Raw genomic sequence first — 25,397 nt, 5'->3', positions numbered from 1 at the left:
TTATTTTACTTTTGTGATTTATTATTAAGCATATAACATATTCCTATTCTGGAGTTAAAAAAAATATCATGGCTTTATTATCCACACCTGAGGTTTCTAATCAGTCATAATTTTTCTCTATTACTATTACAAATGAAACAAATATCTTTTATTAACCAAATTATGACTATTTCTAGTTGAGTAAAAGATAATAGGGATTAACTATACATGGAGGGGGGACCATAAGCACTGAACTGAAATACTATGACTACGCAAAGGCTCCTAGTGCTATATACTGTTTCATTAAAAGTCTCAAAGCCATATTTAGTTGTCAGATCTCAACTATTACTACACAGAAAAACTAAACACTAGTAGAATACAATAAAACAGTTTTGGTATAAAATCAAGAATTCAAACCATAATGCAAAATCCCTTTCAGAGTATAATTAAATTAGTCTTTTTCTGTGTTCATAAGAGATTGAGATTAAAGTTCTGCAGTAGAACAAAACAAATCTTAATGTTTAATTTTGAAAGTAACAAATCAACATACTTTTGGTGATCGAGGGTCTGGAGAACGAGCAAAAAGTTCATCTTCAGGCACCTGAGCACTTGAGGACACTGATTCACACGGACGTGTACCATGGTAGATATGGAATTTGCAATGAGGATTTAAGGCCATGGCAAGAAGTTCTAGAAGTGGAAACCAGTCTTGGGCCAATTTAGCCACACATAGCTCCACCAGGCGATGAGTATTGTTAATAATACATCTCTGTTATATATGGGAGAATGGTGATTTAGAATGTGAAACACTGCAATTTCAAACAGAAGTTGCAATCCTAATTACTCTTAAGATTAAATGAACTCCCCATTTTATACTGATTACTTGAATATATTTAATCCACTAGTATTATGACCAAATTAATCTGCTTCATAATTTATATGGTGTGTACTTTCAAGAAGTTTCTTGCTTAAAAATGAAATAAGTAATGATTGTATCTTCAGACAAGATACAAATTCCCTTTTCCCTCTTTAGAATTCTTACACTAGAAGCAACAATTCTAAAATTCTAAAATGTATCAGTTACTCCAAATGGAAGACTATATACTGACAAATCATATTCTAAATCTGAAAATTATGTTATATTGTGACTTTTACCCCATCATTGTAACTGAAAAAATGTTCAGAATACAAAAACATAATTGGCTTTATGACTATGTCCATAGTGAAACAAGAAATAGGTCTGTAGCAGTTACAGCATTTCATTAGTCCAAATACAACTCTTTAAACAAAATATGATTGCATCCTACAAATAACAAATACTAAACTATTTTCATTTGCTTCTGTTCATTATTCAGAGATATTATAGCCCCTGAGTTATCTACTTAAAAGGGATGACAATTGTAAATTGAATTCAGACTATAGAATTGTTTAGACAGTAACTCATGGCTTAAACACTTAGAAGTTTTAGGTGCCAAAAATGAAATATGCATGTTTCTTTGGTACTCTTTTCTGCAGTGAATTCATTTCTCATTATCTCTACAACACTGACTTTTCTAGTCCCTCAGACATGCATTACATTTTACCCATCTTGGGCAATTTTGCCTTCCTTAACAATATATAAAACTACATCTTACAATTGACTGCATTAGATTTTCAATAAAATGAGGGAATTTGCCCAAGTTCAAAAGGTACTGGAGAACCAGGGAGAAAGATTAAATCAAGTATTTTTAGCTCTAAATCTCATGCTAGTTTTAAATGCCCATGCTACCTCTAACAGAAATAACTTACTATAAAATTACTTTAAAAGTTAAACATTTATACTCCAATCAGCCAAATATATCATAAACAAATACACACATACTTGCCCTCCCCACCAAAAGGATTACTATATAATCTGCTTTTTAAAAGACAAATGGAAAACTCACGTGAATCTCAAACTTCCAGCCACTCACTGCTTCATCTGTAAGGATTTTTGTGAATGAGATTGTTAACCCATCTCGGAAAAATCGCTGACATGCTTCACTTTTAACATCAAGACCTAAGAAAAGGGAGGAAAAAAAATTATTTCACAATGTTCAACTATGTGATGAAAGACATAAGTAATTGGAAACCTGGATGACAGGCTAGCAGTTAAAGGGTACTTCTGGAAAAAAGTTCACAGCATTATCCTAACACTATTGTTATTTCAAAGTTTCTACATGTCAGAAAGGAAACTTAAGTCAGAAATAAACTTTTAAAAATTATTAAGAAAAATTTATGTGTGTGTGCCTGATGTATACCATGTTTCATGCAGGTACTACAAGGGCCAGAAGAGGGTGTCAGATTCCCAGGAGCTGACATTATAAGTGATTATGAGCCAATGATCGTGAGTGCTAGGAACTAAATAAACCTGGGTCCCCTCTCTGCAAGAGCAGCAAACATTAGTAACTAACTGCTCAGCTATTTCGAGGCCTCCGGAATCAAATTCTAAAATAATTATGCAGAAGTGATAATATTAACAGTAACTCAGGGCTGAAGCTATAGCTTAGTGCAAGGGTAGCTAGTCTAACATATACACAATCTTAGGTTTAATCATCAATGAAGTAAAAAAAAAATAAAGGAAATAAATATGAGACTATAACTTAAACCCAAAATGAGTCAGTGCCATGTGACAGAGACTCAAGCATTTTGTTCTGAAAGTCTTAAATTTGACATTTCACAATCATTTTTAAAATATTAGCTTGCAAACCATGTACTTAGCGCCCACTCATATCTTTACTATTCTCGAAGAGACCAAGTAAGATGCATTGCTTCTATTTTGTTTGTTTTTTGAAACAGGGTTTCTCTGTAGCTTTGCCTACAGAGTACTCAATTGTAAAAACTTTTGTGTATATTATGGAATTCCCGTAACAGGAATAAATCTTTGAGTGACTGCAAATCTAAACAATGGACTTGCTCTTTAGAAATATAAATACATATACATTTTCTGTCGAGCACTCTTGAGGACTGTCCTTTTTAAACAAATGAGAGCTTTATCTGTAAGCTTGTGTTTTAACAGGAAAATAAAAGTTTTCAGAAATAAAGTGAAAATATATGTAGTAGCACACATTTAGAAAAGCATTGACACTCAGACATACCTTTCTTGCTAAGATCAATAGCAGCTTCTAAAAGCACTTCTAATTCCCCTTTTGGCAAAACTGGAATGACCCATCGAGGCCTAGGAATTGTATAAAATAAAATAGAGGTTTACTGGTTGTGTATTAAATATAAAACGTACTATAGTCAGTTACTAATTACAATTATTCATTTTACTATGAAAATATTAAGTATTAACTAAAATAACACTAAATACTACAACAGTGGGGCTGGCTGAATTTTCTTTTAACAATTAAGTATCATTTGTTGTCTCTACAAGAAGACTTTTAAAAAATGTAAGAAACTATTATAATAAAATACCAATTGTGCATCAGAGGCCTATTATTAAACTTCACAGGAAAGGGCTTTCAGAATTCAGATTAGAAGTATGCTTTGAACTTCTTCACAAAGAACAAAAACTTCAGGAGGCCAAGACTGATTTATGCCTCATAATCTAGCAATTTTTTCTAAAGGATCTACAGAATCCACAGGTGACTCTCCCTTAAACAAAGATGCAGCCTTTTCTTTAGTTCCAGTGCTGACCATCTAGCTATCCTTTTTATAGGCCTTCCCAATCATCACCATTAATTTACTCACTGTCCCAGGAAGAGTCAACCTTCTTCTAGCCAACCACTGAAATCTCTCCTAAAAGCTGGTCTTAACTCAATCTCAATTGCTCTTGCCCCTTTTAGTAAAAACATTCCATTAATAACCTATTAGAAATAAATAACTACCCACCATTATTTTAAAAACGTCCTTTGCATTTTTCTTCCATAAACAATTGTTTTTATGCAACCTAATATCTAGCCTGCATATTTTATCAACCACTAGACAAATCTGAAATGTAACAATGCAACTTTCCAGTATGTCATCTCTGTATTAAGAACAACCAAGAATCATTATAAATAGCCTAACACTGATCTGACAGCCCAGCTTACTATACCCAAAACTTGCAATTACCATAGATGGAGAAAGCAAGATACAAATTCAAACAATATCTACCTACAAATAAAGCCTTACAGAAGGTGCGAGTAGGAAAACTCCAAAAAAAGGAGAAAAAAGTAAAAGAAAAATTGATTTGACAATAATTCATTGCATGTGATTATTAAAAGCTGCTACTAGAAGCATACATTCTTTTAAATGTTCCCTTTAAGATGAATCAATTGAAAATATTTCAAACAAGTAAAACAAGTTACAAAATTATAATAAGATTTTATATAGAGAGAAAAAATACATATATAATAGTAAACACAAATATGGAAAAATGTACTCCTGATTTATGTTAAGAGAAATTTTTGGTTGGGATGTGTAAGGGGGATAAAGCTGGGGGAAGGGGTTAGATAAATTATTATCTATTTACTATATATTATACAACATAGTTCTATGCATATTTAACAATGCATACTTATTACTAAGGAATTTAGATTTTTGTTTGTATATTTTCTCCAGATAGGGTCTATGTGGCTCTGGCTGCCCTAGAACTTACTATGTAGTCCAGGATGACCCTGTACTCACAGAGATCTGCCTGCCTCTGCCTCCCAAGTGCTGAGAATAATGATGTGCACCACTACACCCAGCTTAGTTTATTTTAATGCAGAGGATTTTTATTCTTCCATGTATCTAACAGTTTTTACTTTTATTAAGTAAAAATACAACAAAAAAGCAAAATTCCTAAGAGTATATTTTCCATTATCCTTTTAAAAATGTTCTCATTTTAATTATTTTATGTGTATGAGTATTAAGTCTGCATGTATGCTTGGTATTTTTCAAGGCCAAAAGAGGTACCCGTAACTCCCTGGGTCTAGAATAACAGACAGATGGGTGCTGCCATATGGTTGCCAGGAACAGAATCCAAATCCTCTGGAAAAGCAGCAAGTACTCTTGCTGGCTGAGCCATTCATTGCTCCAGTGTCCACTACTCTTTCTGAGGGGCCCTTGTTGAGTTCACACTACCCAGTGAGGACTACACTCAGATAGGGTTTTTTGACATGCACTTCTGTTTCTTTACATTCTTTCCTTACCCCAAAGAACATCTTAAAAGTGTCATTCTCTTGAGTCAGCATGAAGGGCATGTCCTGAGAAACTCCTTATGATCTGGTTTGTTTCAGGGATACCCTAAAGTTATTAAATTTAGGAATATGCCAATTGAAAACCTGCTTTCATCATTGGTCAGATGGTGGTGGCACATGCCCTTAATCCCAACACTGGGAGGCAGAGGCAGGTGGATCTCTGTGAGCTCAAGGCCAGCCTGGTCTACAGAGCAGTTCCAGGACAGTCAAGACTGTTAGAAGAGGAAATCCTGTCTTCAAAAAACAAAAACAAAACAAAACAAACAACAAACAAAAAAAAACACAAACAGTTCTACTTTGGAATCAAACAAATATGGCCCTATGTAGGTGCATATTGTTAACCTAAAAAATTTCTCACTCTTTTTCATTATATCCACCAAGAACCATGGGTTATGAAGTACTTGGTAGTGATTATGATAGGAAAATTAAGGCAGCAGATTCCTCTTCCATTGTCTTTGTGTTACCTACCACATAGAATGCTGGAAAACCTGGCTTTCTTATGTATTATATACACCAGAAACAAAACCAACTGACCTGTTGATCATATCATCTAACTTTGCCAAGTCAGTATGTGGAAATGCAGGTTCCTCATCTTCAATCTGTGGAGGGGCATCACCTTGACCTTGCTCATCAGGAGGAGTTGCCGGGGAATTCTCATTGGAAGAATCAGGCGATGAAGTCTTGATTAAAAATTAAACATTCCAGATATTAAGTTCCTATAACATACGCACACTAGTCCAAACACTAATAGATTAGTAATATTTTTTAAAATGTCAGTAGCATAAAATTTTACAAAGAGATCACTGAAAGCTTATGATTTAATATGTTCTCCTTTCAGAGTTTGTGCTGAACTATAAGAGAAAGTAAGCAACTTAATGATGAATTTTCACATTTAACATGGAAAACACTACAGTTACCACACAAAGTCACCAGAAGAATTCAAGTGCCAGAGGCCCCATATAAATAGAAGTCTATAACTTTAGAAACCTGTTTTAAACAACCAAAACACTTTGTCCTGTGTTTACAAGCTCACAAAAAATGCGAACAAAAACCAATTTTAAACATCTATAATACCACACCAACAAATAAAACACCAGCAAGGACATTTTAATTACCTCCTTGTGATCGTTTTAATGTAAAGAAAAACTATTCATGGATCTGTAAGTTTTCAATAAAATTAGGACTGTTATCTGTCCTTTTCATTTTCAAAATTAGGGCTGTATCTGTTCCCTTTCCATTCAATATCTAAGTAGTCAAAATTCTCAGCATTACATAAATTAAAATTAATGAGCTTTCCATGTATAAATCTTACAGAAAGCAAATTTTTCTTTAAGACAGGACACTAGAAATATTTACTACAACAATAGACAATTTGTTTTAAAACTATTAGCATACATTGTCAAATTACATTCAAGAACCTTCACAAATACTGCATATCTGAGGAATATTCATCCCATTTGTCACTGGTTTTTATGACATACTTGGAGCCTTAAAATCTATATACACAGATTTTTAAAGCTAAAAATTTGAGTCTCCCGCGTGACGACGTGGGAGACCGGGGTTCGATTCCCCGATGGGGACTCCCCCCCCAAAAAAAGCTAAAAATTTGATTAAGAAATTTCCTTTATGGGCCATCAAGATAGCTTAGTAAGGTGCTTGTCACTGAGCCTGATGACTCAAGCTAAACACCAAGAACACACGTGGCACAAAAATGACTACCTCCAGTTACTAATTTCTTTAAATTTTCTCTTTATTTCAGTATGTGTAAAGCTATCAAGAAACTGAGTCCTGGGCTGGAGGGATGACTCAGGAGTTAAGAGCAGTGGGTTCAATTCTCAGCACCCATACCAGGCAGTTCACAACCACCAGTTCCAGGAAGATATGACACTACCTCGGTAGATACCTGTACTTAGTGCATATTCCCACACATAGATGCACATACACACATATAATTAAAAATAATGAAAAGAAAACAACAACAACAACAAAAACCCTAAGCCCTAATCGGACACTGATTAAATCTTTGGTTGCTTCTTTATGGTCCAACAGTATCAGATTTTGTGAAATAAATAAAATCCTATCATTAAATAACATAGATAGAATAGCCTGGATGGTGGTGGCACACACTTTTAATCCCAGCAGTTGAGAGATAAAGGAAGGCATATCTCTGTGAGTTCAAAGCCAATCTGGTTTACAATGTGAGTTCCAGGACAGCCAGTGCTACAAAGAAACAAGTCCTGTCTTGAAAAAACCAAAACCAACCAAATCAAACCAAAAAATAGCAATAAGAAACAAGGAGAAATTCTATAGGTAAAGAGTGGTTGTATAGGTAAGAATGTAATTTACTTTTATTCTTTTGTTTTAAAGATGAGAGTTATCGTCAATAGATGAAAAATATATTAATACCTAACAGACATGAAATACTACTATCACAATCCTAAGACCTCTACAAAACCAAGTATATTTTTAAAATAAAATTAATATGTCTTTAAAAAGATTTTGTTTATTATAAATACAATTTCCTGCCTGCATGTATGCTTGTACACCAGAAGAAAAAAGAGATCTCATTATAAATGATTGTGAGCCACTATGTAGTTGCTAGGAACTGAACTCAGGACCTCTGAAAGAGCAGCCAGTTTTCTTAACCTCTGAACCATCTCATCTCTCTAGCTCCATAACATACGCTTTTAATCCCAGCACTTGGGAGGCAAAGACAGGAAGATCTTTGAGTTTAAGGCCAGTCTGGTTTACATGGGAGTTCCAGGACAGCCAGATACATAGTGAGAAATTCTGTTTCAAAATAAATATAATTTTAACAAATAAGATTTCTTTTCACTGAAAGCCCTGCAAAGCCATGAAAATTGCAAAAGGAGGTGAGAATCCACATACAACACAGATAATAAAGAAGAAAGAAGGGAGAAAAATAAACTACTAGTTCCTGGTTTAAAAACAGTTATTATTGGTGTCCAACAATCCTTTGACTATATTTAAAGAAACTTGAATACTGACCTTCAAATTTATGGGACAGGAAAGACTTTACTTTGTCAAGTTTTGTGACCATATGTATTACCATTTTATGTCTCAAAAATAGGAACTAGAAAAGGAAATGAATTAAGAAAGTTGGCACATTTGAAAGGGAGGACCTGGTTTGCTCATTTTCTCTCAAGTGGCAGAGGAAGGGGAGACAGATCTCTTCTGTAAGACTAATGATATAATAGCTAACCTCTAACAGCTGAATAGTAAAAACCTAGCCCCAAATCACAAATATAAGTACTCTACAATAACACTTTTGCTTTAAAACTTACCCATACAAACTCCACAAAAATGTATATCTCTGTAAACAGCATACCTATTACTCATGTTTACACAACAACCTCAACCAGTTTACCCATCACAGTACTATAGGGGCTGCAATATCACAAATGTATGAAACTATATAGATTAGAAAGGACTAAGATAAATTTCAGAATATGAAAACAAGAAAATCAAATCCAATGAAAGTAAAGAACAGTAAGAACATGTGGCATGCTTTGGGGGATATCAAAGTCCCCAAATATATTTGGGGGGCATTAATGAAATTGGTACGCCCCTAGAAAGATTAATCAGGAGAGAGAATACAAATCAGCAGTATCAGAGATGAATAAAGACACACTGCCACAAGCCCCCAATATACTTAAAAAATAGTGAAAAGGATATCAAAGGATCTGGGATGAGAAGCATATGCAGGAACCTGAGTTCCATTTCAGTACCAAAGGGCACAAACAGTATTATAAACAACTACATCTAAATAAAGTTGGTGCTTTAGATGAAGTGGACAAAACTGACCCCCCCCCCAAAAAAGAAAGAAAAACAGATGGACATACACATTTTTTTGCTGTTGTTGTTATTGTTTGTTTTTGTTTTTTTTTTTTTTTACAATCAGTAAATTATGCTAGTAAAATCTTCCAATGGGGGAACAGGAATCAGGAGAACCGGAAACTTTACCTAAGTCGAATATAAAGTATAAAAATATTACTTTAAGAGCATTGGGACAAAGCAAGAAACTGACACCAGTATCTATACTAAGAGATCTTTACGAACATTTCACTTGATCCTCAAACAATGCCATGAAGTTCCATTACTGTTATCCCTATCATACAAATGAAGAAACTAAGGTTTAGAAATTATGTAACTTATCTAGTCATATAGCTGGTATGGCACAAAGGTAAAATTTGAACACCAGTAATAAGACTTGATTCTATATTCTTTTAAAAATCTTATTGTAAATTGATAATTTATGGTTTTATGTATATGGCATACAAAAAAAATAAGAGTTATGATTTACTTGGTCCCATAGGCTACACTGAATGAATAATACAATGGTTTCTCCCAGAATCGACACAGGGCTTAAATCTTAAGTTTTATTGAAGACTGACAATGTAAGCACTAGAGTTTTTTTGTTACAGCTGAAGACCTGTATTTACTTTTCTTAAAACATTCATTTTATGGTTGTTTCACAATCATCTCTATCATGTTTCCACACTCAGCACACAGAAGATACTCCAATGTGTCTTCTTTATCTATAATGTCTTACCTGATTCTGTTGGAGGGGGGGCTGAGACTGTCCATCAGGAGCTTGTCCCTGGTTGTCATTCCCTCCAACTGGAGAGCCACGAGTCGTGGCTGTCATACTCGACACAGGGCAGATCTTTGCAATTTTGTCTGCTTATGTAGTTGTCTTACGAAAAGAAATTATAGTCCCCTTACAAAAGATGAAGTACCAGCATTTGTCAGTCTTAAAAAGCCCCAATTCAAGAATAAAACATGTTGCAGAGACCATTGCATAACCTACAAGAAAAAGGAAAGAGAACATTTTACTTTAGATATAACTATCATGAACTAAAAAACTGTTAAAAAGTTTAGTATATCATGAGTGAATCAGGCCAAGAGAGCATGACTATATAAAATGACGGGTAAAAAGTAAAAAAATCTAAAGCTTCATTACTACATTCAACTTAATGGTTCCATAGCTATTATTCCATAAAATCATGTAAGTCTAGCTTTATCAAGCAGTATTTCAATTTTCTCCTGGAACTGACTCCAAAGACAATTATCAAAAAGTTAGTTGCCACTCAGTTAAATCATGGAATGGTAAACTGTCCTTAACTAGCGGTCTAATCCCTTAAGTATACTGCAAAAGCATGTACATCAGGACAAAAACCACAAACTGACTTGTAAACTTTTTAAGAGAGACTACTTATCTAACAAAGATAGCAATTCGTTCGTACACACACACACGCGCGCTAAAAAAAACCAAACAAGCAAATCAACATCTAGATCTTGGATTTCAGATTCTATAATTGTGAGAAATCCAAGCTCTATTGTAGTTCCTATTCTCATTCCAAACCAAGCCTCGTCATAGTAAAAATGTATAGCATACTACCCTAATACAAATGAATTCATTAAGTAATATTAAAGTTTCCACTTTTGATAAAATATTTATCAAAAGCACTTTGGAGCCCTATTCAAGGCAACAAGTCCCAACCATTTAGTAACAAGCATTCTTCTCAAACTAACAAAAGTGCAAAGAATACTATCAAAACTTTAAGTCCATATTAGACTACTGAGTTTCTTTTGGCCTGCAGAGTAAAAGCACCTGAAGAGGTGTTTTTAATGGCACTTATGTCCAGGTTCCTCATCAGATGTAATCAGGCCTACACTGCACTTTAAAAACAACAAACAAAAATCTCTTGTGATTAAATCTAATGTGAAATGTATTTGGTTCTAATTTTCACGACTCCCACTAAAATTAAAATAAACCCTAAAATTGAAATATCACCCAACCCACTGACTCTTTGTGAGAAATTGTCTATAAACATTACAAAATTTCTTCTTATACAGCATGGTATACAAAACATACTTGGAGCTCCTGTGCTTCAGCATCATAACTATAAAGTGCAAGAGGCCTTCAAGGACTTTATTCAACTCATTTGTTTCTCCTGTCTGTCTGTGTACTACAGAAGGTAAGTATTACTTTACCCTTTTCCCATAGTCAAAAATAAGAGTTACAGTTTATTAAACCTATTCAGAACCAAATCTAATTTGTATCTGCTTCTACATTATGTCTTCTAAAAACAAAGTGTACTTTTTATCGATGGGTTAATGAGGAAAATGAAATGGTGACTGGTTATAGGTCTCTGGTAGAAAACTACTTCTTCAATATTTCATATGTAAGACTATTTTGCCTGTGAAAGCAGTGACCTCAGAGGCCAGAAGAGGGAGACAGATACCTTGGAACTGGAGCTAAGATTGCCAGCCACCTTCCCATAAATACTATTAGGAGGTGTGGCTTTGTTGGAGGAAGTATATCACTGTGGGGGCAGACTCTGAGCTCTTATTTATGTTCAAGATACAAGATACTGGCCAGTAAAACACACCGCTTCCTGCTACCTGAAAGATGTACTCTAGCATCTTCCGTGCCTGCATCCTGCCATGATGATAATGGACTGAATCCCTGAACTGTAAGCCACCCCAATTAAATGTTTTCCTTTATAAGAGGGGGAAAAAAAGATTGCCAGCCACCACGAGTTCTGGGAACCAAACCCAGGGGGCTCTAATCTCCTGAAACTGGAGCTATAGACAGTTGTGATCTGCCACGTGGGTCCTGGGAACTGAACCAGAGACCTCTGCAAGATCAGTAAACCACCAAGCCATCTCTCTTGCCTACTATACACATAGGCACAGACAAGACATACCTCCTTCCTAACATATATATTCCTAATCTATAGTCAAACCAAAGCTATTGGGCAAAAGTGATGAGAAAATCACCCCAGACAAAAGCACCACATAGATTACTAAGGGGCAAAATTACAGAAATCTATCAATCAAAAAATTTTAAAGATAAAGAGATGATTCCTAAAAGTGAACCTTTCAATAAACTATTTCCTCGTGTTAAATATTCTAAAACCTAGTTATATTCATAAAAACTGGCTTATTTTTAAAATAAGTTTTTTAAAAATAAGCTGGGGAGATAGCTCAGTGCATAAAATACCTGCTACAGAAGCATGAGGACCTGAGTTTAATTCTCAGCACCCCCATAAAGAGCCAGACAAACAGCACATGTTTGCAATCTCAGCATTGGGAAATAGATAGTAGGATCCCTGGAATTTACTGGCCAGCTACTGTAGCCCAATCTTTTAAGTTCCAGTTTAGTTAGTACTGGTGCTTGCCACCAAGCCTGACAACCTGAGTTTGATCCCTGAGATCCACATGGTGAAAGGAAAGAGCCAATTTCTATAGTCTGTCCTCTTCCACACACATGCTGTGGCACACATGCAGTAAGAAATTTAAAAGGGATAGATAGATAGATAACAGCAGTTAAGAGCACTGGCTATTCTTTTAGAGAACTCAGGTTATATTCCTATAATCTACAAGAAGTTTATTATACTCTAACTCCCAGGGGATCAATCAGATAACCTCTTCTGGCTTTCTCAAGCACCAGGCATGCATGTGGTACACAGACATATATGCAGGTAAAACAGACATAAAATTTTTTAATTAAAAATTTTAAAAAGCTTAATAAGGAAGAGAGTAATTAAGAGAGATAAACCAGCATTGACCTATGGTACCCACATAGACACAAAAATTTATAAAAATTATTATTCAATGGGCACATGAAAGGTCATGCTATGGAGTTTTAAAGACAGTACATTTATAATTTAACATTAAGCCCATAGCCATAAATACAAACATCTCTAAGCAATCTTATTTTTTTTTTTATTTTCGAGACAGGGTTTCTTCGTAGCTTTTGGACCAAGCTGGCCTCGAACTCACAGAGATCCGCCTGCCTCTGCCTCCCGAGTGCTGGGATTAAAGGCGTACGCCACCACCGCCCGGCTTTAAAAAAATTTTAAATTGCTTGGCAGTGTTGGCACACTGCCTTTAATTCCAGCACTCAGAGGCAGAGTCAAGCATATCTCTGAGTTTGAGGCTAGCCTGGTCTGTGGATCAAGTTCCAGGACAGCCAGTGATACACATAGAAATCTTGTCTTGAAAAATAAAAACAAAAGGTAACACAAACAAAAAAAAAAAAACAAAAAATGACAAGGAAAGAATAAAGAAATTCCAAACAAACCTCGGGACAATTTACTAAAACTCAAGTCTCACCTTCCACTACGTAGGTCCTAGGGATTGAACTTGAGTTGTCAGGTTTGGAGGCAGGAACCTTTATCTGCTTAGTCATCTCACTGCCCCCTCTAAGCAATTTTTAAATTTAACCTTTCCTCGAAAACAAAAGATATCCCCAGAGCCCAGCTGTGGTGGCACACGCCTTTAATCCCAGCACTTGGAAGACAGAGGCAGATGGATCTCTGTGAGTTCGAGGCCAGCCTGGTCTCAAGAGCTAGTTCCAGGACAGGCTCCAAAGCTACAGAGAAACCCTATCTCAAAAAACCAGATAGACAGATATCTACATAGATAGGTAAAAGATCTCACTGTCCTAGCTCCCAATACTCCTATAATTATCAGTACATGAACTCATCATTCTGAATTTTTATGATTCCAAACATTAAGAATGAGGTTCCAAGTGTGATGTCTGGTCTAGACAACTTTACAACCAATCAATTCAGAAAATGTAAATGAGGATGTTCAATTTTTGATATGTTACTCCATGTCAACTAAATATTTACATTCTATTTTCAACACTATTTAGAGCCCTCCACATAAATCTTGTAACTAAGTCACTTCTATCTAGCTATGGCTCTATCCTAAGGATAACTTCCTCAAAGTCAAAATGGACATGCACCCTGCACTTGAAAGTCCTTATGGCAACAGAAATGTACAACTTAGAAATGCTTGATAATTAGCCAAATTCTCTTTACTCAGGCCTTCTCCACAGTGAGGTCTGTCAAGTCCTACATATACAATTATGATACTGAAAGCTTCAGTGGATGTTAGTACCCATTCTAGGCATTTCATAGCCAACTTTTCAGGTTATTGTAATTTGACAAATAAAATGACTTCAAAAATGGTGCTATCAGGGGCTCTGGTGAGCAGTTTCCTCAGTAAAAGCACCAATACCAGGTGGGGAAAAATTAAGTCTCTGGAAATTGTCTTAAAAACATATAACAAACTACAAAACTTTTGAGCAAAAAAAAACTACCATTATCTCATTTAAACCACCGCACTTTTCATTCTAGGGGAACACACCAAAAAACAATGGGCCTTCCCCTTCTAGTTAATGGTATCTTCCTGGGAGAAGAAAGCAGCTAGATTTCTCATCAATCCAGCAAGAGGTTCTACTGCAGGGAAGACTATCAGGTCTGGGCTCTATTGTTCCACCCAGGTCCCACTTGTGGGACAGAAGTTCTACTTAAAGGGCAGCAAACCAAGAATACTATAGTCCTAATGGTTCTCACCACAATTCATCCATAGGGTCAAGGTTCCAAGGCAGGAGGACAGGCTGAGTCAGAGAGTGAATGTTGACTCCATGAAGCAATCTGCTCACGGTAAGTAAGCACTTTAACTATGACAGAAGCCAGCTACAGTCTATTGCTTCAGTTCTGAAGTGCTTTGTATAAAGGTTCCACCAGGGGTGGGGGCGAAAAATAAGAACAGAAATCTCTAAAGTTCTCTTATAGTAAACTGGCTATATTTCGATTAAGATATTGGTAGTTCCATAAAAGTCAACAAATTAAAATACCCAACTAGCAGTTTACCAAAGAGAACAAGGGAAATGGAGCTACAGCCAACCAACTTGGGTCAAAATAGAACCTTAAGAACCAGCACAAAAGATTATCCCTGAAAAATAAGAATTCAATTGGATCAGGGATCAGACTGTGGGGAATTTTATAAGCCAAAACATCATGTAAAACAATACAGCACAGGGCTGGAGAGATGGCTCAGCGGTTAAGAACATTGCCTGCTCTTCCAAAGGTCCTGAGTTCAATTCCTGACAACCACATGATGGCTCACAACCATCTGTAATGAGGTCTGGTTCCCTCTTCTGGCCTGCAGGAATACATGCAGACAGAATATTGTATAAATAATAAATAAATAAACATAAAAAATAGAGCAATCAGTAGGTAATTAGTAAAAGCTAATAGTTGGGTGGAGGAGTGGGCAAAGACAAAAGTACAAGTGAAATTAAAAATCCACTAACATGGTTCAACAGCAGAATTGTCTGACACAAGAAAACAATCAGCATACTTGCAGACAGCTATATGAAAGAGCAAGAAAAACATGAACAGATAGATCATCAGAGCAATGTGGCACACATCAATATAGGGTAATAAAAAATAAAAGCTTTGTGATGAGATATGGTCAAAACCTAACACCAAATTTAATAAAAAACATCAAAGGCAGCGTTCAACAAATTACAGATGGAGTATATGTTAAGATCAAGACCAAGAAATTTTAATAATCAACCTGACAAAAAGACATCTTGAAACAGAAAATTTGGTGTGAATACATTATTTTACCTCATCTTAACGGATTTAAAGCATAAAAGGCAAATATTATGGTCAAGGATTTGGCAATGAATTCTTCTAATAGCAGAAGTAAAAAAGAAACAGACAAACCAGATTTAACTAAAATCACAAACTTTGAAGGCTTGGGGTGTAGCACAATGGGAGAATGCAAGCATTCTATGTGAACAGGCAGGCACTAAGCTCAATCTCCAGTACCAAAGAAAAAAAAATTAAAGGGTCAACAAGATGTCTGAGTAGGCCAAAGGCTCTTGCCACCAAGATTGACAATCTAAATTCAATCCCTGCCTGGAACTCACATGGTAGAACAGACTCCCAACAAGTTGTTCTCTGACCTCCACACTGAGCACTATGACAACACACACACACACTTTATAAATAAATGTAATAATCGGAGTTCAAATGATACCCTAAAGACAAAGGGGTAACTATCTAAATGGAGAAAGAAAATGATAAATGATCAGATTATGAACTTGTATTTACAACAGACAAATATTTATCCAATTCAACAGACAAGCCAGCTGAAAGATGAGCAAAAGATCTAAAGAGCTATTTCTCTAAATGCACATTAAAAGCACAATTGCATATCACACATCCCTCAGGATGGTTGTAATAAAGATAGGGAAACAAAGTGGTGGCAAGAATGAGGAGAAATTGGAACCTTTATAATGTTGCTTTTTGTTTGTTTCTTGAGACAGGATTTCTCTGCTCAATAGCCCTGACTCTCCTGAAACTAGCTCTTGTAGACCAGGCTGGCCTCAAACCTCACAGAGATCCACCTGCCTCTGCGTCCTGAGTGCTGGGATTAAATGCTTGCACTACCATTACCCAGCATGTGTTTCTTTTAAAAGAAGGAAATTTTATCAAGTGTGGTGATACCTTTAATCCTAGCACTCTGGAGGCAGGCAGTTTGAGACTAACCTAGTCTACAGACGAAGTTTCAGGCTAGCAAAGGCTATATGGTAAGACACTGGGGAGGGAGGGAGAAATAGGGAAAGAGGGAGAGGAGGAGAGAAGAGAGAGAAAAGATAAATTATGATGTGCTGTGACATGCGTGAAAACTTGAAGGCATTATTTTATGAAATAAGCCAATCAGGAAAGGAAAAATAACATGATTCCATTTATGAGATACATATAGTTATCAAATTCATAAAGTAGAATTGTAGTAGTTGCCAGCCTTCCCCAATCATACTATTTTGTAGCTATAAGCTTAATGTTCCACATTCTTCTTGGTTTTGCCTAGTCACATGCTCTATTTTGAAATTTCTTTTTGTAGTTCTACCTGATCTTTACATGCACTTTAACCTTGTATCCCAACTTGGTAACTTCATTCTTCCATATACCCAAACCCTTCCATTATGCTACCTTAAAAAGGTCTTATACTGCCGGGCGATGGTGGCGCACGCCTTTAATCCCAGCACTTGGGAGGCAGAGGCAGGCAGATCTCTGTGAGTTCGAGACCAGCCTGGTCTACAGAGCTAGTTCCAGGACAGGCTCCAAAACCACAGAGAAACCCTGTCTCGAAAAACCAAAAAGAAAAAGAAAAAAAAGGTCTTATACTTACTGTAGGTTGTCAGGAATTTAGGACCTTTTTTTTAAAAAATATTTATTTATTTATTTATTATGTATACAATATTCTGTCTGTGTGTACGTCCGCAGGCCAGAAGAGGGCACCAGATCTCATTACAGATGGTTGTGAGCCACCATGTAGTTGCCGGGAATTGAACTCAGGACCTTTGGAAGAGCAGGCAATGCCCTTAACCTCTGAGCCATCTCTCCAGCCCCCTAGGACCTTTGCAAAGGCAGTTTATTGCATCCTTTTTAAACTGTTACTAATTTCGGGTAATCAAATTGCTCTCAATTCTACTGTTTCCCACAAACCCCATTATTTTTTTTGTGGATGATTATGCAGAATACAGGTTTTTCTCAGCAATGTATACAGTGTAATACAACAGACCCACAACAAAAAGTTCTATCTCCAAGTATTATCCTGCTCTCTCTAGGTGGCTAACACTTATAGAGATTATTAGAAAGCTTTAATGAGGGAATGTGCAAGTGCCAGGAACACACAGAAGGAACCCAGTAAATGATAGGTTGTTTAACAAGTGTTGGTTATTTCTCAAAATGCTGATTGAGATTATTACTCATCCTTGGCAATTCTTATTTTTGAATCTTCAAAGGCTCCTTAAAAATATGATCTCTAGGCTAATTCAAGGAAAGTCTCCAAAATACATTATCAAGATTTTCTGCTTTCGATATATTGTTCACAATTGCTATGATTTGTGAAATACGTAATTTCAATAGTTTCACATAATATAGCTATTAATATTCTATTGCATCAACCCAAAACTCTACTATACTTGATAGTTACACCGTACTTTGTGAAAATGAATTTCAAGTAAAAAAAAATTCTTACCCTCTGCAATAAAATTCAGTGTTATAATATTCCTATCAGAGTTTTAGATCTAAAGAAAATTTAATAGAAAGGAAATTAAAGAAACTAGTAACAAGAAGACATCAAAATTAAGCAGTGCCATACAACTTACTAATTATCTGCTGAATGAAAGAACATACAAATGAATCACCCTAAGGTAGAAACGTATCTTTCCTATTTAATGGAGAAATGACTTAGTAATAAGTATGCAATTGTGGTCCCAGGTCATGTGACTATACCTGCTAGGTTTCTATCAATGCTAAACTGGCTCAAATTTGCTAATTCTGATTCTAAAGAGAATCTTTTAATTACTTCCTGTTATAAATGTAACTTAAGAGAGCCAGGCCTGAGTTCAAGGTGTTCAAGGACAACCCAGTCTACAAAGCAAGTTCCAGCCCAGCCAGGGTTACCCAGAAAAACCTTATCCTGAAAAACCCAAAATAAATAAATAGATCAACAAATAAATGTTACTTAAATATATACAGAAACAAAATTAAGATTAAACATTTATTTTGGTTTTAAAGTTATATAAATAAAAATATATAACTACAAAACCAAAATATATGCATTAACTAAGTACAAACAAACCTATTAATATAACATGACAGATGTCAGAGTAGTTCTGACTACTAAGGCTTGAGTTTCTGAGGTTTCATGTGTATACAATCATCATATGTCATGTGGGAGACAGCTTTCCCACTTCTACTTCAATTACCACACCACTCTGTACACATGGTATGTGCTATGATATCATTTGCCCTTGGCACCAACACATCATTCATGTGTTAAGTCAGCCTGCTATTCTCATTATCCCAGAAATCAACAGATGAAAACAGATTAACAACGTGTGATTCATGAAAAAAAAATGACTACAAAGAAGTACACAAAAAGCCAAAACCTTGTAGGCAATCAGGATGGGATGGCTCAAAGTACATTTAAGATTTGAAAATAGCCAGTCAAAATGAAGGAGAGTCTATATCTACTCTTCCTCTGAACATTTTTAACATTGCAGTGCTCCTTGCTGCCAACAAAAGTTTTTTTTTCTTTTTTCTACAATGAAAAAGCTATTTCCCTATGTGACTGGTTTATTGGTTACAGTTCTGCCCCCCCAAATATAACATTAGGCTAAATATCTACCTGCATCCTCTTTCTCCAAAATACTGGAACTTATTGTACATATAGTTCTGGGTCTCTTTTCAACAGATATACTTTTATTTAAAATTTCTTTATTAAATCCTTGCAAAGGATACAAGAGTAGGATAAATTCCAGCCCCCAAAACGTATCAGCCAACATATGTGAGCAACACTGTTTAAAACATCAAAGACATAAATCACCTATCAAGTAGAAAACCCTTCTGTAACATGTATCACCTACCCTACTCTTGAAATGGCAGCATAAGATGAACTCAAATTTATCAGTTTACAGAATTTATTAATCTTTGTCAAACCACTTTAAAAGCGACTAATCCGAAAGAATGAAACAATGACTTCATTTAATAAATAATTTAATCAAGGCAGATAGATCATTAATAATTAACTTTATATACATCTTTTTACTTGCCTGGATCTTCCACAACTAGACCGGTTAAGTCAAAAAAGTAAAGGCAAGCCGGGCAGTGGTGGCGCACGCCTTTAATCCCAGCACTCGGGAGGCAGAGGCAGGCAGATCTCTGTGAGTTCGAGGCCAGCCTGGTCTACAAGAGCTAGTTCCAGGACAGGCTCCAAAAGCTACGGAGAAACCCTGTCTTGAAAATCCAAAAAAAAAAGTAAAGGCAAAAAATGAGTAAAGGATCTGACAAAGGAAACAAAACCAATTTGAAGTTATCTCCAGAGTATTCAAAATCCACAAAACTGATCATTTATCTGAACTGCACAATTGAAAGGGTCTTTGTATATATAGTTACGTAATTGCCACAATTCTGTAGTATTTTCACCACCCACAAAGAAACCTCATCCAAAAGCTAAGGGTTCAGCTCAGGGGTAAGCTGTATGCAAGAAACCCTGAAATTCCATAACCAGCACCAGAAAAAAGAGAAAGAAACCATACTCCCATCATTAATCAGTCACTCCTCATTCCTTTGGCCCTTAATCTACTTTCTATCTTCAGCAACTCGTTTCACTTCAGAATGCTTTTAAAGTTCATCTAAGTTGTAGTATGTATCAGTACTTCACTTTTTACTGCTAATATACTGTTTTATATATTTTATGAATTATATTCACCATGAAGGCATTTCAGTTGTTTTTTGTTTGTTGAAATAGGGTTTCTCCGTGTAGCCCTGGCTGTCCTGGCTCTGTAGACCAGGCTGGCCTCGAACGCTAGAGGTCCACCTGCATCCCCCTCCCAGGTGCTGGAATTAAAGGTGTGTGCCACCACCACCACCTGGCTTCAACTGTTTTCTATTAGTGTTTATATACATTAATTCCATTCTAAATTCTGTCTTTGTGCAATCAATACTAAATTTAGGTTTCAGAACACAAAATAAGACCAAAAAGATTAATTCTTAAACAGAAAAGCCATGTTCAAGCAAAAAAATGGAAATTCACAATTTAAAATGGGTACGTAGTGAGCAAAATTAAAAAAAAAAAAGACAGGGTCTCCAAATATACCCAGTCTGATCTGAAATACATCTCCAACCACCCCAGTCTATTGTCACACACCTAACACTATTATTAAGAAACAAAGGGCTAGTTGGAACTACAACAACAAAAATTTTCAGTTTTATTTCACAAAACGGAGATTATAATAAATTATGTACATACTTAAATGTGAAGTTAGTTAACTACCAAAGACATGCACAAAATGTGTGTGTATTCTCTCTCTTTTTTCAAAGACAAGTCTCATGACGTAGACCTGTAGACCTGGCTGACCTAGAACTTAGATTGCCTATCTCTGCCTCCTGAGTGCTGGGATTAAAGGTGTGTCCCACTATGCCAGGCTCTGTGTCAACATTTGCATTGGTTAAAAAAAATAAATCACTGAAATCTGAGTGACAACCAACAGAAGAATGGATAAATAAAACAAGATAATTTTATAAAATGCACATTTCACAGTAATGAAAAGAAATTAGTGAATCATGCATTAAGCAAATATATGTGTATATATGACATAATTAAAAAACAGAGGTTAAAATGTTTTTGGAGTAATAAGGGGACCTTCTAGACTACTACTAAAACCACTCTGTATCATAACCTGATTGATATACTGGTAAATTATCTATTAAAAAGTAAAATTTTATAATAGATAAGCCATTCTAAACATCTAAACTTTCCTGGAAACAGCAGTCTAATAAGTTACTGGTTCTCCTGGCTTCTGTAAGATCTTTTTCCCCCCTAGAGATCACAATTTTTTCCTCAGTAGGATATTACTTGCTAGCAGGGCAGTGGTGGCATACAGCTTTAACAACAGCACTTGGGGGCTGGAGAGATGGCTCAGAGGTTAAGAGCACTGACTGCTCTTCCAGAGATCCTGAGGTCAATTCCCAGCAACCACATGGTGGCTCACAGCCATCTGTAATGAGATCTGGTGCCCTCTTCTGGCCATCTGGCCAGCAAAGATACAGACAGACAGAACACTGTATACATAATAAATAAATCTTAAAAAAAAAAAACCAACAGCACTTGGTAGGCAGAAGCCAGGGGATCTCTGAGTTTGAGACCAGTCTGATCTACAGACTGAATTCCAAGACAGCCAGGGATGTCCTATCTCAAAAAACAAGACAAAAAAATAAATAAATAAAGGAAAAAAATTCAAGAACTTAAAAAACAAAAACAATCTCTGTGCAGTACCTTGGCTTTGCAGGTAAGTCAAAAGACCCAAAAGGTTCATGAAATGATTTATAATAGATTTGGATAGCTAACGTTGTGAAACAGTCCTGACTGGTTCCAACAAACTTAGTACTGACTACTCCCATTCTTACTTAAAATAAAGAGGAAATCAGAGAAAAATCTGAGGAAAATAAACCCTACAAAATAGTAACCAATAAAACTGAAGCTACCTTAAACAGGATTATTCACCTATTTTTACTGGTTTAATTATTTTTAAATTGGCAAAACGACACCTACACAAAACAAAGAGCGCTTACAGTTAATGCTTTCTGGTGCCAGATCCTGGGCCCCTTACATTTAGAGGATGAGGGTGATAAACATATTTAGATAATCTATCCTTTAATGTAAAGGTACCCATTGCAAAAGTACTCATTCTAAACCCAAATTCTATTCTGTGACCTTTCAACACATCTCAGCAGACAGCAACTCCAAGTGGGAGTCAATTGGAGCTAGGAAAAATTAAAGATATTTTGCTCTAGTCTCTTATAGCATGAATTCCAATTGTTCTTAATAAAAACTCGGAATCAGCTATCAAGAGGTGAAAGCTGAAGGATCAGAGAAGCAGAGCGGCCAGCCACTAGAGTCCTTACCTCTACCAATGCAAAGACCACAAAGGTGACTGACTCCTTAGACTGCTGCCTCAGATTGCACTGCACTCCAAACTGCATCTGAGCTCCATTCTCCTGTGATATTCCTCTCTCCGCCCAGCCATATCCTTTCCTGTTTCCACATCGCTGGTGCTGGGATTACCTTTGTGTGAGCTATTTCTCTTTTACACTGGATCAATTTTGTTAGCCCAGGGTGGCCTTGAAAGAACAGAGATCAATCCGCCCTCTCCCTAACCCTGAGATTAAAGGTGTGTGTCATCACTCCCTGGCCTCTAGTGGCTTAGTTCTGCACTCTGATCTTCAGGCAAGCTTTATTTGTTAAAATACAAACAAAATATCATTACAGTCTCTACACATAGAGTCCTGTGGATCCCATTCTTTTATTTCATTCTCAAAATCTTTATTACTTAACAAAACTATTAAAGTATCTAAATTCCCTGCTACCAATTTCAATATATCCACCATGCTAATGCTCAGAACCTTTGTGTTTGTGCATGCAGGCAAGTGCATATGTAAGTCAGATGACAATCTTGGGAGTAGTTCATTAGAAGTTTGTTACCCACCTTATTTTTGAGACAGGGTCTCTCATCCACCTGGAACTGTCCAAATAGGAAAGGCTGGGCTGGCCAGTGAGCCCTAGGGATCCATCTATCTCCATTTCCTGATTTCTGAAATTAACAGATGCATGCTGTGCCTGACTGTTTTATGTGGTTTCTGGGGATTTAACTCAGGTCTTCATGCTTTAATAATTGGTTTATCTCCCCAGCTCCCTCGAAATTATCTTTAAAAAGAAAACCCAAAAACTACTGTCTTTCACTTAAAGGTCATTTGCTTATTATTCTTTTGTTGTTTCAAGACAGGGTTTGTATAGCTTTGGCTTTCCTGGAACTAGCTCTGTAGACCAGGCTGGCCTCAAACCCACAGGGATCTGCCTCAAGCGCTAGGATTAAAGAAAGGTATGCGCCACCACCGCCTGGCTCACTTATTCTAAAACCCAAACTTAAGTTCCCTAAACATATACCTTGTAACCTTAGCCTTAAATTACTTTTAAGTCTCATCTTAACTCCACATGACTCACTCTCCCCATTGTTCCTTTTACACTCTACTAGTTCTTCCTCTAAAACCAGTCTTTTCATTCTGCCATCGTACCATTTAAAGAAATGGTTCTCAAGTTTGCATTTGGCATACATTTTGCAATTCCTGAAGTCAATAATTGTCACAATAGGGAGAGGGGTAGATATTAACTGGAATTTTATGGACGGAGGTCATCGTGCCACAAGGAATTGTCTGGCCAAATAGTATTTGGTCAATAACATAAGGCTAAGAAACAATGCCTGACTGTCCTTGCCCTAACTCACAGGGACATCAAAACAGCATCTCTGAAGATCTGCAAGCCTCATTCAAATCCAAACTGAGCAACCTTTCCTACCACTACATTTCACACTTTTTGTGGTGGGGTTTTTTTTTGGGGGGGGGGGTGCAGAGCACTGATCTCAGACCCCCATGAGTAGTAAATACAAAGCACATTATTAACTTAGCTAAACCCCAGCTCCTTGTACCAAATACAGTTTTTATTATTTAATATCCAATTGTCATGAAGACGTTAATAACCATCTTTATAATCCCCTACACCTAATGAGGTCAAATGAAGGAATTTAAGTCAATCATCAGAAGAAAGTAATAATCAGAGTCTGATTTTTTTTTAAAAAAATTTCATCAAGATCAAATACTTGCTCACTACTTAGCAGTTACAACTATAATCCAAGGCACTGGAGTTGTGTGTTTGGGGGGTATAGATAAGAAAGAAGACACTTTATTACATGGTACAATACCTAATACACAGAAGAAGGGGTGGAGAGGCAGGAAGGGTTTATAAAAGGCTGAGTACCGTGTCAGCTACTGAACATTGGATTAGCTGGAAGAATGTGAAAGAACCTTGCAAAAGCAGACTATGGGGCTGGAGAGATGGCTCAGTGGTTAAGAGCATTGCCTACTCTTCCAAAGGTCCTGAGTTCAATTCCCAGCAACCACATGGTGGCTCACAACCATCTGTAGTGACGTCTGATGCCCTCTTCTGGTCGGCAGACAGAATATTGTATACAAAATAAATAAATAAATAAATAAATAAATAAAGAATATGGTTATAAAAAAAAGCAGACTATGTCAAAAATGACGCTTTTCATGGAATTGGCACAGTAAGCAATTTGAGCAGTATTTGTGGACAGCAGGAAGAAATAATGACATTGAAACAACCTGTAGCTTACATTAAAATGACTAACTTCAGTGTGTGGGAAAGGGAAGTTCTCAGTTAAAGGAAAATCATGTAAGATTCTTTGGTCTTCATTCAGCTGCACAACCACACACAATCCCTTTCCCCAGTTGGGTTTGATGGCTCAAGACTATAATCCTATCACTCTTGTGCTTAAGCAGGAAGATTATAGGGAGCTGGAGGTTGGCAGAGATATGTGATACTGGCTCTTAAAAATGAAAACAGGCAGGCATGGTGGTGCAAGCCTGTATTCCCTACCAGCACTTTGGAAGCTGAGGCAGGAGTAACAGGAGTTTGAAGCTAGAGAGCCTGTCAACAACAAAACGTAAAATAAAAAAATACACCTCAAGTGTACTTCCTTATCCTCTTTCAAAGAATTCAAATCTCTCAAAGTTAAATAGTATTTCCCCACTCTCATAATGCAGGAAATTATAAAATTCTTGATAATCTTCACCTGTCAAACAGGAGCATAGGTTGGGGATACAGCTCAGTTAGTGGAGTACCTGCCTAGTATCAGTAAACCCCTAAGTTTGATACCCAACACTGCATAAACCCTGCATGGCAACCACACACCTGTAATCCCAGCATATAGTAAAAGGAGGTTTAAGGTAATATTCAGCTACACAATGGCTACAG

General features: G+C 36.3%; 1 protein-coding gene across 1 annotated transcript in view; it reads right to left on the bottom strand.

Moving 5' to 3' along the window:
• LOC121443491 (probable ubiquitin carboxyl-terminal hydrolase FAF-X) overlaps positions 1 to 9,898 on the bottom strand; it is an 84,374-nt gene extending 74,476 nt beyond the window's left edge. Inside the window, exons 1-5 of the mRNA XM_041645234.1 lie at positions 9,736 to 9,898; positions 5,697 to 5,842; positions 3,096 to 3,175; positions 1,905 to 2,017; positions 530 to 748 (exon numbers count right to left, since the gene is read on the bottom strand). Of these exons, the coding sequence (XP_041501168.1) occupies positions 530 to 748; positions 1,905 to 2,017; positions 3,096 to 3,175; positions 5,697 to 5,842; positions 9,736 to 9,831 (654 nt within the window). The 5' untranslated portion in view covers positions 9,832 to 9,898. The remainder of the gene's footprint in view (positions 1 to 529; positions 749 to 1,904; positions 2,018 to 3,095; positions 3,176 to 5,696; positions 5,843 to 9,735) is intronic.
• Between the last annotated feature and the right edge of the window lie 15,499 nt (positions 9,899 to 25,397).

This window comes from Microtus oregoni, unplaced genomic scaffold, assembly GCF_018167655.1.
Source record: "Microtus oregoni isolate MIOR12 unplaced genomic scaffold, Mior012 000108F_ref0000382, whole genome shotgun sequence".
Taxonomy (NCBI): Eukaryota; Metazoa; Chordata; class Mammalia; order Rodentia; family Cricetidae; genus Microtus; species Microtus oregoni.
Note: the sequence above shows the minus strand (reverse complement) of the source record. Positions and strands in the feature narration are given on the sequence as shown.